Raw genomic sequence first — 15,795 nt, 5'->3', positions numbered from 1 at the left:
CACTAAGACTAAGTTTACTTAGACTGGTGGCACCCTCGGCTCAGTTCAACTGTGTGCATGATCTATGTACTTCATTAACAATTATCCTAAATACACCATGTGCAAGTTGTCCTTATTTCTATTCATTTTCACTGAGGAAAGACATAAAGTGATTTATAAATCTATAAATGTTGATTGATAAAAATAGACATCCATATGAATCTCTTCTGGATAATGATCTGAAAAATTCTTGCATGCTATTTCTCATGCTAACTAACACATAAGTCAAGAATAGTTTGGACTGACATGAAACACTGAAGTTGTTGTGGATACAGGTGCAGTTCCTACCGGCAGCCCATCTTCAGCTCCTGACGCCAGATGATCACTTGGAAGACTGGGTCAATGTAGAGCCATACCTCTATGGAGATTTCATCAAGCTCACTAACAACCTGGACTTCTGCAAGAAGGAACATCATGGAGAAGAGCTAGCCACAGCCTTGACCCACTTCTCATACTGTGAGTCCCAAGGAGTGCTGATGATTGTGGACATTCAGGGCTGGATCCCAAGGGAAGGAAACGGCATCATCTATCTCACGGACCCCCAGTTCCACACAAAAGGGTTCCGCAGGTTCAGCCCTGCAGACAGGCAGGAGGAAGGAATGAGACTGTTTTGGTCCAAGGTGCACCCGCAGTGTAACAGTATCTGCTCAACTCTTGGGCTGACCAGACCAGAGCAGTAGATGGCTTACTCCGGTCACTGTGCAACAACATCATGAAACCTGCTTAGCAATTAATGAGACTGTTTTTGTCCAAGGTGCACCCACAGTGTAAAAGTATCTGCTCAACTCTTGAGCTGACCAGACCATAACAGTAGATGGCTTCCTCTGGTCACTATGTGACAACATGCATCATGAATAGTGGCCAAAACATTGTTTCCTGTTTATAAGTGTGTATTTCTTAGTAAATAGTTTGTTTCTGGCCAGGGTTACAGATCAGGAGGATAATCCATCCAGAAGTCTGCGGACATTGATCTCCTTATGCAAAATTAGATTAACATTTTCATTGGCCTGTGCATATTTATGATTCACAAACTTTTGAATATTTATGTGTTCATCACTGCAAAGAAAGACTCAACTTCCATCTTTGGATGTACACCAACTGTGATGTCTGGTCCCAACTTAGCAGCATCAAGACAATCAGTGAAACCATTCTTACACACACTGGATGTTGGTTGTTTTAGCATGGCAAGATATTTTGGTTGATTATGTTGCATTTGATATATAGTTTGACTTGTTTTTCATTATCTATCAGGAAATGCTCACAGAAAACACACATGGTGACAGCTCAGCTACTTGTATATTTCGATATCAAAATTGTCTGAATCTATTTTCATAAGAATAACAATACACTCATTATTTGTACAATGGTATTTATTGAGATCATTCTACTGCTGAAAACTACGTTCAGCCTAGTGTAGCTATATAAATCTCATCTTGTTTGCAATTTTAACTCATTTCTAATATCCATGGTAACGGTCCTCGGCGCTAGAAAAATACCACTTTATACATATGCAATGTTCATAAAATTCCATTTCCAAATATACAGGTGTCCATGCTAACAGGTGAGTATTAGAGATTTAGAATCTTGTAACAACAATGCCGTTATTTCATGCATAGGAAATACCCATGGGTTGAGGGCCTGGAAAAAAAGGAGTGTAATGGCAGGAGTTTGATAAAACCAACAACACTGATGTCATATGAAAAGCAGTTAACAATCAGTAAATAACATTATGTGGATGAGTGCAATTTTCAAAAGCATGACTTAGATGATAAATGATGTGCCCCCCTCATCCAGACCCTCATTAGATTTGAACAGTTACCACTCAATGAAACCCAGGCCCTTGTGAATAGCAATGTTACAAACTGCTGTCTGGCATCACAACAACACAGGTCTGCGAAAAACAATAGCTTAATGAAAATGATTTTTGAAGGTACAGCATAACATTGCATGAATTAAAAAAATACTTTGCTTGAAGAGGTCATTTTCAGTGAACAATGTGCCTGACAAAAATATTTTGCTTTAATGAGGAATTTGAGCTTGACCTGAACCAGACGAGGGAAGTACAGGTCCACTCGTATCATCACCACTGTTGGGGAACGATTAGAGCTGACAACAGGAACAGTTCATACAGTGACTGCGCTCTCCTTCCCACATGATGATGGTAGAACCATCAGCCTGAACATCCTCATCTGCTGCTGGAAGTCGCGCCTATAGGTTATATCTCAGTAGTAGAGTATTATGGTAGTGTGACTAAACTGAAAAACCATGTGTGCCGTGTTTGTCAGATTTGTTCTAATCACTCCTATGATAATGCCAAAAGGATTTGCTCTAGGCTCAGTTATAATACTGATGAATGTTTCTCCATATATCACAAGCTTGTATAATCTTGAAAATTTCAGACCCATCCTACCTTGTGTTAATTAAGCAGAAGAGCTGTACTACTATCAAAATAGTCCCTTAAACAGAGTAAACACCTGAACACATAAAATTATTTACATTCTCACATTGTATCAGATAGAAATGATAGAACAGAGATCAACACTGCTGTTCTGGAAATATTTTGAACATCAGGATTTCTTAAAATATATAACAAATACACAGAATTTTCATACACGATATACAACACAAATTTGTTCTAAACAAGTATTTGCCATTGTTTTAATGTGCTTTGGCAGCCATGTAAAGTCAAAGTGACATTTTGTTCTAGTTAACCCCCTGGATGCCACAGGGACATATATGTCCTTCCTCTACATACCTCACTTGGAAGTCCAATAAAATTCTAAATATACCACGCATATATAAATACTACACAGTTTTGAATTCTGCGGAAAATTCCCAGTTTATTGATACCATCCACTATCATCTCAGACCAAGCTAAAGTGCTGAAAATCGCCTTTCAAAATAGGCTTCATCGTAAATGTCGCCATTTTTCAAACTGTACAAAATCGAGATTCACAGCGTTATTTTCAATATGTTTTGAAATGTGAAAATCGGATAATTACTGGGAGTAATGAATTTCAAAAATAGCATATTAATGATCACTGATATCAAGTTTTCATGTAACCAGGAATGATAATTCTGAAACGTCACCGATGTACCCAGAATCGGTTGGGATGTTTTCGAAAATACACTTACACGAACGCCGAAGTGCGCTTTCCGCCATATTGGATAGTGTTTACAAAATCACGTTTCGAGAAGGCCGGTATTGAGAAGCCCATTACATCATGTATACTTCATAGTTAGCTGCTACAAATGCATCATTGAATTCCCCATATATCTTAGAATCAAATTACAAATGGTCTTTGTCACCAATACCAACTGTCTAGACAAAACGAAACGAAATATATTTAGCATGAAAACGAACGCTGTGCTCGAAAGACAGCGCTTGACTGAAACGTAAACAAAGAAAAATTCCAATTTTACACTGCGTAGCATTTTCGGAAATTTCCCAACATCCAGCCCTCTAATCATTGCTTACAATGGCTCAATACGCTTAGTATATTCAGGGGAAGAGTATCGTGGCAAAAAATAGCAAATTGAAAATAGATACAATGAAATAATTTGGTAATTCATAAGAAACTGTCAAACTTTCAGTGCAGCGTGACGCCATGACTGACGCAAAATCACGCAGAACGACAACGGTACTTATCGGCATTTCTGGCTTGTTCCGTCATTTACAATGTAAACGATAAGAACATATCACAATACACAAATAGTCAGAATAATTCTGATTACTTACATCTCACATTTATATACAAAAGATCCCTGAATCAAGCAAAAAGTCGTCGCAAAATCCCGTGTACCCTTCTCAGCGAAGCCGCCATTTTGAGAGAAATCGGTCATCGGTAGTGATGTCATACGTCAACATTGTTGCACATATTAGGCAATTTCTTTGAGGTGAAGGTCGGTTGAACAAGAGTAAACACAATGCCCATACCATTCCGATTGCACTTATAGTATTGTGATGTATATTTTGCGCATCGTTCAGATATTTTTTAATGAAACTGATTTCAGTATCTACATATATCCATGTTCAACACCATATCATGTGTGGATATAAGGTATCCGTTTTTATTCTTTGAAAGCTTTTGATTGTTTGAATAATATCTACATGGGAAATTGACTCAGTAAGTGTACTATACCACATTTTAAGCCCCTACACAAGTGTTGGAAGATCACACGTAGCCATTACTGCAACATGTGCTTTAGTTCACGTGATGTGCAATATTCAATACGTTGGGACAAATATTGCAGTTACATATGAACAGGTTAATAAACAGCGATTTAATTCCAACTTAGAAGTAAAACGGATAATATTAATGAAAATGATTTGTACATTTTATCAAATGTAGGGGCACACATACTACTGTTTAAAGGAATTGTCTTGTTCATTGTATTGGTTTGTGTCGTTTTTATAGACAAAACTATTATGAATATTAATTGACCAGGTGCGACTTTGTCAAAACGTTTCATGATTCATTATCATTGTTTTTCGATAATAAAGTCAATTCAAATGCGATTAAAATATATCTGATGGCAGAATGTCTAACTCAAACAATATTTATACGGAAATTGTTAAAAATATATACATCAGGTCAAGTCTTAATTTCGACAAGCATTACGTCCATTTTCTAATACTTCTTTACTGAAAAAGCGATCTCTTTGTACCTTTCATTGCATACTTATGAAGGGAATTGATTTCATAATCATGAGAAGAAAAGTCTTTTTCCTAAATGAATACTCAATGAATATTCAGGTGTTGTGAAATTTTCATTTAAGCTAAATTGATGCTAGGCAGGTGCGCGTGTTGCTCACAATAAGATATGTAGTAAAACCGTGTAATTGTTGATATATTCAGGACACTATTTCAGTGATAAAACCATTCATTTTATATTTTGGCTAAAAAGTGTTGAATTCTGACACAGAAGCCGATATCTTTTACACATTGAATGGAAATTAGGTTAGATATATACTAATCAGCAACCAGAGTAGTCTTTTTCCGACGTCACAAAATGCACAAAACATGCTGTGACGTCAACTAAAATGTCGCATTATTTTCAGTTATTTCATTACGTTTGAAAATGTGGCTGTTACTCTGTTAATAATGATGGAAAATTAATAAAAATACATATACACAAACAGGAGAATATGGGAATCTAAGAACTAAAATATGTATCGGATAGGGACATCCAAATCGCTATTGCCTGATTTTTGATGTAGTACACTTGCATCTTTTCTTACAAATTGTGAAACTACCAAAAGGTATCCTCTCACATTGGGGAAATTTGTATTGGAATAGTTTGGTTCACTGTGAACAAAACATCACGAAAATATACTGTCCATATCCACAGCAAATTCTCTCCATGTGATCGGAGTTACATTGACCTAATGTAAACCATAACTGAGTTATGCCCCCTTATCTTTATACGTGCATGACCTCTCTGTCGACGTTTGACGTCATAGTAGAAAATCGATTTTTGACATTTATTGCAGGTCATTTTTGATTTTGTGAGTATGACGTTATGCATTAACACATACATCCATTTCATATACACTCATGTCGTTCAGATATCAAGCTGTATTTTCTTCGCTCACACTTTCCGTAAAGATGCCAAATTAAAAAAATCGTAGCAGAGTGCTTTTATTGGTGCACGATAAATTTACTGTTTTTGAACACACACAAAAGTTTTGAACAACTTTTAGCAGTGTCTATTTCTCAAACCCCTGAGGTAGCCGCAATTATATTTATACCAACGGATAGGAAATCAAATATTCTACATGTCTGTGCAATTTCATAGCCGTACGCAGAACCTGGGCCACGCGATCGCAAATCTCGCACAACGTTCACTTTTCAAACTTTATGAAAATGTGCGCCTGAAAAAAAACTCGGCATCCAGGGGGTTAAGGGAAGGCACCTTGGTTTAAACAAATGCCACGATACACACTGGAAGCTCATTAAAAGCAAAAGGTTTGTCAAAAGTGTGCTAATAATTCTCATCGTTAAGGGTATGAACTAAATGGAGGGAGTGATCTCCCTCTTCATGTGAACCGTCTGCACCACTTTTGACACTTCCTCTCAGCAGCTGGACATGTTTGATTGCTTGCCATACTGTAAAATAAATTAAAATGCCCGGCAAAGTTTCAAGTAATTATTAATGGTTTTAACAATTAGAAACCAACCCAAAGCTTGGTGTCCCCATAAGTTTTAAAAGTAAACTGACGAGAATACATTAGCTTTAGCATAACATCAGTCTGAGACCAGAAACTCTGTAGTCTACAAAGACATACCATGACATACTGGGGTAAATAGTGCATGGCCGCAATATCATCCTAAATACACTCAGATCCACTTAAATCAGCTTGTACACAGAGTTTTGAGCACTTCCAACTGGCTCAACATTTTGTTTATACAATTCCAAACGATAAACCCTTAAACCATACTTGTAAATAGAAGAAAGAAGTGGACCAACCAAACAAGAAGAAATAAACAAAAGCACAAACAAAAGGCTATTCCAAGCACACATATAGCTTGTACATTCACAGGATATACATATATACTGAGGTAGCAAGGAGGCCCTAACACATAGCTCACGCTGGGCACAGATATACACACAATGTCAGTATTTTAAATATTTACCAAATATTGCATCAGCATCACAAACAATACATATGTATGATATATACCTTGCATTGACTGTACACATTGATATAAAAGGATCTGTCATAGAAGACCAGTTACAAAATGATGGAAGAATTGGTATACATTTCATTATGATATACAGAGATATACAATTCATCATCATGGACATTTGATCTTAAGCCATTCGGGTTTCTGCTGTCACATCACCTGACTACAACCAACCAATCAGTACATTCTCACACATGCCATAGTGGGAAAATTAGAGGCTTTTGCTCAGTTATCTCTCCGTTTTATCACCACATTTGTTCATACTCAGTACAGTAAAAAAAAAACTGCTACAGAGGAGATTCCTGATGTTCTTAAACTCAGAGTTTGGCAAGGTGAGAAGCCCCATTGAATATCAGCAGGTAAGTGTGTGTCTTTTATGCATGCTTGTTCCTGTTTTATTCATAACTAGTTTGTCAGACAAGAACACATTTCAGAAACATGTCTGACTAATGTCAACTCTTGTATAGGTACTATGGTTGAAATTATTACGTTTGTTTTACGTTACATAACCGGGAGTAAATCTTTAGGCTGTGACAAGCAGTTGAATTACACAGCACTTTGATCACGTCCATTAGTTGAACACCACATGCAAAGCTGTAACGGGATCAACCCTTTCTATCTTTGGTCTGTTTTTTTTCTTCCTGTTCACCCTTTCTTTACACCATGGACCCTTCCTTGTCTTGAGTGGAAGAGTCCAGTAAAGGTAGGAGATGTTAACTTGAAAGCACCAAGATCTCACTGATGTCACAGTGTCATACCTGTTGGAGTAAAAAAACACATGACTGACTGCAACAGGTTAGCATGAACTGAAAAACTGAGTCACTTTCTACTGAGACTTACTAGTAAACAATACTCTGAACACAATTATTACAATTTTTTATTAATGCAGTTAACATGTGGTGTGAAGTAATTGTTGTGTACTGAGAAATACTTACATCTGTAACAACAGTTTCATAATTCTGCTTGAACACCCTGGATTTCATGTAGTCGATATAGGACCTGGCTGAGGACGCTGGGGTTAGATCCTCTGGACCTGCCTTGGCCCCCTCGGTTCCCCCTCCTCCCCCAGGATCCACCTCTCCGCTAGATATGTCTGTACCAATACCGCTCTCTGGAACACAAACATACAATCATCTCATCATGCTTCACTAATCATCTTGTAAGGATTGAGGTCATACGTGATTCTACTGCCATGTTGCAAAGTTATATACGAAGCTGCGTACACAATTGTAATAAGGGAACACTGCCACATCTACATGCTATCTAGGCTGCCAAGTTCCCTGAGCATGTGATGGAATATGCTGCACAGATGTAATTACTTCAAGATGGCCATGAAACACTGATCTATGCTAATGGAACTACAAAATGAATGGTTTGGTCACATAGAACATTACATTTATGTGATGTAGTTTTTAGCTTAAAAAGTGTCATGGTGACCTTGAAAATAAGGTAAAGGTCACCCAAATTTACTGGTTTCTGCATAATCTCCCAATGCAGGCTGTCAAAATTTGAAGAAATTGGGCACAACAGTTCAGGAGATAATGCGTTAAGAAGAATTAGAACATACAGATGCTGCTGAATACATAGTCCCCTGTTCCAGTTGTGGACCACAGCATTATTCTACATGAACCAAGGAGTGTAGGACACACACTCACCATTTGACAGGAAGGTGACAGATCTCCTCTGATACCTGGGACTGTCGAGAGGGTCGAAGGCGAGGTTGAGAGACCCGAACAGACCGAAACTGGAGTGGCTGGAGTTGGAGGAAGAGGTGCTGCTCACAGAGATGATAGAGTGGGGGCGCTTGTTGCCATTCCGCAGGTGCTCAAACGATGATACTGCTATAGAGTTCCTTGTTCGAGCTGAAATATTGTGAGAATTTATGGCTGTTAGCATGATTATCTAGAATGAGTTTTGAGTAAAGTCACAGAATGCAAGCTAGGTAGTGTTCAACACATACTGGCTGACAGAAAGGGTACAGATTCACATCACTGGGGGTGGATAGCACACCCTGTCTGTAAGGGTCTAGTACGCCTTGGGGATCTCAGGGCAGAATGGTCACTAGTAGTCTGTCAGGATAGTCCCTTGTATTCTGTGGGGATCTCATTTAGGGATAGTCACTTGTACTCTGTGGGGATCTCAGGGCAGGATAGTCTACCTCTGTGGGGATCTCAGGGGAGGATAGTCACTTGTACTCTTTTGGGATCTTGGGGCAGGATAGTTCCTAGTGCTCTGTGGGGATCTCTGGGGAGGATAGTCACTAGTACTCTGACAGGATCTCAGGGCAAGATAGTCATTAGAATGCTGTGGGAATCTCAGGGCAGGATAGTCCCTTGCATTTTGTGGGGATTTCGGGGCAGGATAGTCAGTTCTCTGTGGGGATCTATGGCAGGATAGTCATTAGTACTACATGGGGATCTAGGGCAGGATAGTCATTAGTACTCCATGGGGATCTAGGGCAGGATAGTCATTAGTACTCCATGGGGATCTCAGGGCAGGATAGCCCCTTGTATTCTGTTGGGACCTCAGGGCAAGATAGCCCCTTGTCTTCTGTGGGGATCTTGGGGCAAGACAGTCACTAGTAGTCAGCGGGAATCTCAGGGCAAGATCAGCAACAGTATTCTGGGTAGATCTCAAAGTAGGATAGGTCCCCAGTATCTCATGCATGTCATATCTTCTGACCCAGACAGTTACTTACAGGCCGCCATGCTAATGATACAGCTGTAATAGTGTTGACTGCGGCATAAAACAATACATTAATCTCATAACTGCTCATTGCCTCCATCAAGTATTATTGTAACATCAATCTGAACTAACTGCCATGACTTACATCCCCTGGAGCCGAGAGCAACGTTGATGAAGCGATCCTGTATGTTGTCAGCACTGGGTTTGAGATCAAGGCAAGGCTTACTGCCAACCCCCATCGTGGCCATTTCTGTAAGACGCACCTCTGTTAGGACAGAAATTAGTGGGGACAGTGAGAGGAAAGCACTACAGACTTCACTATGCACATGCCAGCTCGGGATTTGGAGGTGCGAGGTACACGTAAGTCAACGTCATCGCAGTAACATATTCTATGCAGTAGCATTGCAATTCAGAAACAGTAATTTAGTTCTTTTCCAAGATGTGAAAATATTATTCATCCTTCTCGGTCTTTATCAAAACAATTTAGTCAGTTCTCAAAATGACTTTGTCAACCTGATAACCGTGAGTCCAGTTCACTGAGATATTATCTTCATGATAATTACCAAAATATCACTGATCTTAATTATTCTTTGTAAGCTTATAGCTTTGTCTGTATTTCCCCATTATTTTTATACTGGTATACACTGTTGGTAGTTAAATGACCCACGTAACCTCACAACATCCAATGAGCCAAGTTTGATGATGGCATCTGATCTTGAACTGTGGGCATCTTGACCAGCCAGCCAATCAGATGACACCAAGGATTATAATTAGTGAAAGAGAAGGGAGTGGAATACAAATGTAGTACAATATGTTAGAGTTAGGCACAAAGAAGTAATATTAACACACAGACACGCGCGCACACACACGCACGCACGCACACACACACACACACACACACACACACACACAGGTACACACTGATGGAAGGAAGAAAGAACACCTACAAATGGAAGAACATCTGCTTCAACATGTTGTATGGCAGAAAACTTAGACAGTTTACTAAGGCTGTGAGCACACCAGATGCCCATTTTCAACTGTTTCATCCACTGAAGTGAGACACTCCGTTTTCATCATTCACAAAAAGTCAGTTCAAATAAATTATGCAGCATTAGGTGATTAATATTTTGTCTATCATTACATACAATACTGTTTGTTGCATCTCTAGAATAAGCAAAGTAATAATGGAAAAAGAGAAAACTTCCTCAAGTTATAAGTATATAAATTAATAGATTATAAAACAAGCACACATGTAGCCTCCTGTATGTAGTACGTTCCATTATCTCTCAAAATTATCAACAATTTCTTGTCAAGAACTACGAAGACATAAACTTCAACGATTTCTGCAGATTGTTTTAATAATTTCAAAACTTTCTCAAATGCAAAGAAATCAGAAGGCACCTCAGTTGTTAACAAACATATTACTTGAATGCATTTTATAAGCTGATTGCAGAAGTGTTTAGGTTGTACCTCAGCAAGTAACACTTCAACACTGGTGGCTGGTGCATACCTGTAGATCCCACTCCAATGCATGGACTAACTTCCCGTAATGACTGGGCAGTGGTAGAGAGCTCTGAGCCACAGTTACCTCCCCTTCTTACCTCTGTTCTTGATGGCCTGCTTCCATAGCATCTTGGAAATGTCTCGTACCCATGCTCGCTTAACATCAGAACTCTGGGCCTGAAGGATGTAGTTCTCTCCAAGAGACCGCCGTCGAAACCAGATTTCAAACTTGTAGCCACTGTCACCATAGTTCTCCGTCAAACCAAGATCAGAGGTCTGAAAGATGAGAAGACAAGATCTCTTAATTTGGCTTTCTTACTTAATTGCAGATTAGATACTACAGTAGTCAAACCAAGCCACATTTTCATGCAGCTGTTAAGTGTTACATCCAGAGAACCCTATAAGCTAGAATATTGCTGAGTGCTGTTTTAAACAACAACCAACCCTTTAAGATTAAATCATCTCTGGCTACACCACAGTTAGCATAATTCTGCAATTAAATGTGATACACAAAGGTTCAATACTGCAAAATAAGTGCTACTGTCCTTCAGTGCAATGAGTGAAATAGGAGGTTTCAAGGTAAAACAATACATTTCAAAATGCATCATTAATTTACATAAGAATATGGTGAGATGCCAACTTGTAACTAAAGGTACATGCAGTAACAGACTGCACCATTTCTGCTTCAGTTAGACATTTCCATGGTTAGATGTTGACATTAAGAGTACTTGACCACTGGACAGCAGGCAGGGCAGGCACTGTGAGTCTCCTTCTACCTACCTTAAAGCTGTACTTGTAAACATAGATGTCATGGTGGCCCTGACGACCCCGCTTTGTCTTGCTGAACAAAATGAGGTCCTCGAACAGAAACACTCGCCGCAGGGACTTCTTCCTACCCTGCCACACCAGGAACTCATCCTGACGGAGTAGCCTCCCTTGCTCCTGTAGGTTCACCTGTGTGACATGCACAACATAAAAACAGAACTTTTCCACCTTCTTTACCTGTCTCTACAGAATTACCTGCTACATGTCTGAATAGGAGGAGTAATCTGGACTGAGACTCCTCCTGATGTTAAAAAATGAATTCATGACTGTCCTGACACTGTCAGGCCGCCTCTGCAATGAAGAACTCTTCCAAACAGGATAACCAAGTGGTAGCCATCGCAAAAACTGTTTCGCCAGATTATCACAGAAGTTTTCCTAGACCACAGTTTGAATCATCAAAACTACAACCAGTGATGACATGATGAGCCTTCTTTTCTTTCTAACAATGCAAGACAATACTAACCATATGAACACTGATTAGCATCTGATTCTGACAGTGTCTGGAAGACAATACTCGTTATTTTATGCAAGTAATCTGTAAGGGCACCACTTATGGAAGTACTTACATCACATTCTCGTAGTGAGTCCATAGCAAGTAGGTCGTTGCCATGGCGAAGCTGGAACTTCACCATTTCCTCAGCAGCCTGTGGAATGGTTATCAAGAAACATGGATGAAAACTCTCATTAACCAACATGGTCTCTTACCTCTCATGTCACTCACATTGTTATATTTAGTGCAGAGAGGCAGGCAGTGTAGGTATAATTGTTGTGTTTACACAAAAAGCAAGCTCTGCTTATCACCCCATCATCAACAATAATCAACTGCTCTCACACACAACACTTCTCAAATCTTAATCCCAAACTGTAATCATTTTTCAGTGGGCTAAGCAAGATGTTTTCTCCATCATCCAAACCAACCATTTTATAGAGGGTATCATATGAGTGACCATGTCTTACTATGTTTATGAAATGAGTGCCAAAATGTTGGTATTTCCCAAGTGAGAGCAAGAGTTAGTATATGGGCACGAATATGATATTCTGTTTATTGCCGAAGTCGTCAATTGAGGAAAATATACCCAAATCTACTTTCAAACATGGGCTGACTGTCCACTGTCACTGAATGTAAAACACAATCTCACAGAAGATACGTGATGTCAAAGCATTGTTCATGACAAAGTGATAATTAGCCCTAGGGCATTGTATCAAAAATATTGACCCCAATTTTCACCCTCGTTAAATGACAAAAAACAGTGATGAACTGATGGATAAGTACTGAGTACACCCTGATGTAAACTCTGTTCCATGTTTAACTGATAATAATAATTTTTACAAAGTAAATGAAGATCCTATCTGTTGCCAGGGAGGCTGCTACTTTCTTAACTACAACAACAGATATCACCATGCAGAGGATTGCACTGCCTGCCATACATACAATGCTACAATTTGATCCGTAAAGAACCAAACATGCAGATCAGCCATGTGATTCAAAGATAACCCAAAATATAGAAAATCTGAGCACTTATAAAGCTTTGAAAACTTTGGGGGTTTTTTCCACCAGGAAATAGAATGAAAAAGCTTCTATTCATGGAAGAATCATATGCCTGATTTCTGAGCAATCATGCAACAAGCAGCCAAAGATAATGTACAAGAAAAATGAGAGAGAGAGAGAGAGAGTCTACCTTCTTGTCAGAGGTCATGAGATCTCCTGACACCCTACAAAGTCACAGTCAATGGGAACATATTTGTGGGCATAAAAAGAACAATTAAAAGGACCAATTTATTGCGTCTTTTTCAAAACATACATTTTTACAAAAATGCTGAAAAACAACCCAACTATAATTAGAACTCATTACTTATAGGGAAATGATACTGTGATAAAGTGTTGTATTAGACGATGAAGGAAGAGGGTTCTTGTGTTTCAATGAAGACAACTTAAACAGAACAGCACGTGACTGATGCTTTGTGGAAATGTCACTACATAATCTACCACAGAGCAAAGTGGCCAGACAGTCATCCTGAAGCTTCGCAACAATCAAGATGGTACAGTGTTGGGCACTCCAGTACCCGCAGCCAGGGACAAAACACCTGTAACTTCACTGAATGTAGTTTGAAAGACTCAGTGGTACTGCACTGAAACTAAATGGTTTAAACACATAACGAGAGAGGTATGAGAAATGAGCTTCAGAGAGGCACCATGAAAGAAGAATGTGACAGAAGGATGTGAGAAAGGGTGCAAAGAAGCAATTATGAGAGTGAATGATGAGCAATAAGAAAATGCAGGTTGTGGGAGGAGTATGACAGCATGAGAACTGGAGATTGTATGAGATTGTGTGAGACAGTGTGTAAAGGGAGTTCATAAGGAGAAGGTGTGAGAGTCAGCATGTGTAAAATAGGACATAAGAGAATGTGTGAAAGTGGGTGTCAGGAGGGAGGAGGTCTGTGAGAGAGGGTGAGAAACGATGTCAGAGAGGTTTGTTGAGTGAGGGTGTGATATAGAAAAGGTCTGGATAGGGTGAGAAAAGATGTGAGAGAGAGAAAGTCTGTGAGAAAGGATGCCAGAGAGAAAAGGTCTGTGAGAGAAGATGTGAGAGGATGTGAGACAGTGGAGGGGTTGTGAAAGAGGGTGTAAAGAGGGAGAGAGGTCTGGAAGAGAGGGTGTGAGAAGGGGGAGAGAGAAGGTCTGTGAGAAAAGGTGTGAGAAGGTGTGAGAGAGACTGAGGGGTTGTGAGGGATGGTGTGAGAAGCTGCCACACCTATGGGGAACACACATATTTCAGCTTGTCCTGTTGTTACCTTCAGATCGGGGTATTCCAGCTCTGTCTCAGGGCAGACTTTAAGGATCTGTTTGAGCAACAGAGCATATTTGCCCATCCTCTGCACCGGCTTCAGCAAGTAGCTGGCCAGGTCCATCTTGTCCCCCAGCTGCAGCTGTTTTTGCTGAAGACAAACATACAGACTAGCTAAAGACCAGCTCTTGAAACCTACCAGATCCCAACAGGGCGAAACAATTTCCTATGAAGACATAGTGTCCATGGGCAACGTATCAGTAACAATGCAAACTGTTTCAACATGAGAAAATATACATATCATTCACAGTCTGGACTATCAACTCTTCTTACAAAAGCAACTTCATTCCCACTACTGAATCTAGGAGTTCTCAGACATGCTATGTGCTCAAATGTTTGAAAAATCCATGAACTGACAAAAAGAAATAATGTGAAGGTAACTGTACTTGTCCATATACTTTGTAGTGGTTAAAATCAACTGTTGTCAACAATAGCAAATCAGAAAAAGTAATGTGAATCCTGAGACTTCTTGCCGCCTACCCTGAAGAAGTGTTTGCCGTATTCTCCCATCAGGCTGTCTGACTTGGGTTTGTTCTTGTTGTACAGAGCATACAGGTAGAACTGGGTCTCCTGAAACATAGACAGCACCACTAGAGAACCCACTGACAACACAGATAGCACCAGTAGAGAACCCACTGACAACACAGATAGCACCAGTAGAGAACCCACTGACAACACAGATAGCACCAGTAGAGAACCCACTGACAACACAGATAGCACCACTAGAGAACCCACTGACAACACAGATAGCACCAGTAGAGAACCACTGATACCAACAATCATGGGTAATCAACTTCTCCCATTGTCAATAGTAGGGCCACAAGAAAAACGATTAACCGGATCACATTTTTCAGCGAGGGGACACATAGACTGTGCTTCCCATACTGTAACCAAGTGGGGAATTATACTGGACCATTCAGTTCATCTGGTCACCCTACAGCACCCAGGTAACAGTAAAGCCTTTACCATCTGGCCACCCAACAGCACCCAGGTAACGGTAAAACCTTTACCATCTGGTCACCCTACAGCACCCAGGTAACAGTAAAACCTTTACCATCTGGCCACCCAACAGCACCCAGGTAACAGTAAAACCTTTACCATCTGGCTACCTGACAGGTAACAGTAAAGCCTATACCATCTGGCCACCCAAAAGCACCCAGGTGACAGTAAAACCTTTACAATCTGGCTACCTGACAGGTAACAGTAAAG

General features: G+C 39.8%; 2 protein-coding genes across 4 annotated transcripts in view; one reads left to right on the top strand and one right to left on the bottom strand.

Annotated features, from left to right (window-relative positions):
* LOC137259017 (alpha-protein kinase 1-like) overlaps window positions 1-6,532 on the top strand; it is a 37,233-nt gene extending 30,701 nt beyond the window's left edge. The window contains exons 10-11 of the mRNA XM_067796720.1: window positions 315-2,745; window positions 5,937-6,532. Of these exons, the coding sequence (XP_067652821.1) occupies window positions 315-719 (405 nt within the window). The 3' untranslated portion in view covers window positions 720-2,745; window positions 5,937-6,532. The remainder of the gene's footprint in view (window positions 1-314; window positions 2,746-5,936) is intronic.
* The window catches only part of LOC137259016 (puratrophin-1-like), a 166,810-nt gene continuing 156,684 nt past the window's right edge, over window positions 5,670-15,795 (bottom strand). For 2 of the 3 annotated variants that reach the window (XM_067796717.1, XM_067796719.1), the window contains exons 16-24: window positions 15,067-15,156; window positions 14,534-14,677; window positions 12,307-12,384; window positions 11,696-11,869; window positions 11,014-11,191; window positions 9,558-9,677; window positions 8,383-8,589; window positions 7,663-7,838; window positions 5,670-7,485 (exon numbers count right to left, since the gene is read on the bottom strand). In XM_067796717.1, the coding sequence (XP_067652818.1) occupies window positions 7,480-7,485; window positions 7,663-7,838; window positions 8,383-8,589; window positions 9,558-9,677; window positions 11,014-11,191; window positions 11,696-11,869; window positions 12,307-12,384; window positions 14,534-14,677; window positions 15,067-15,156 (1,173 nt within the window). In that variant the 3' untranslated portion in view covers window positions 5,670-7,479. The remainder of the gene's footprint in view (window positions 7,486-7,662; window positions 7,839-8,382; window positions 8,590-9,557; window positions 9,678-11,013; window positions 11,192-11,695; window positions 11,870-12,306; window positions 12,385-14,533; window positions 14,678-15,066; window positions 15,157-15,795) is intronic. The other variant, XM_067796718.1, reaches the window with a different exon arrangement.

This window comes from Haliotis asinina, chromosome 12, assembly GCF_037392515.1.
Source record: "Haliotis asinina isolate JCU_RB_2024 chromosome 12, JCU_Hal_asi_v2, whole genome shotgun sequence".
In the NCBI taxonomy this organism is placed as follows: domain Eukaryota; kingdom Metazoa; phylum Mollusca; class Gastropoda; order Lepetellida; family Haliotidae; genus Haliotis; species Haliotis asinina.
This window is presented reverse-complemented; position numbering and strand designations above follow the sequence as displayed.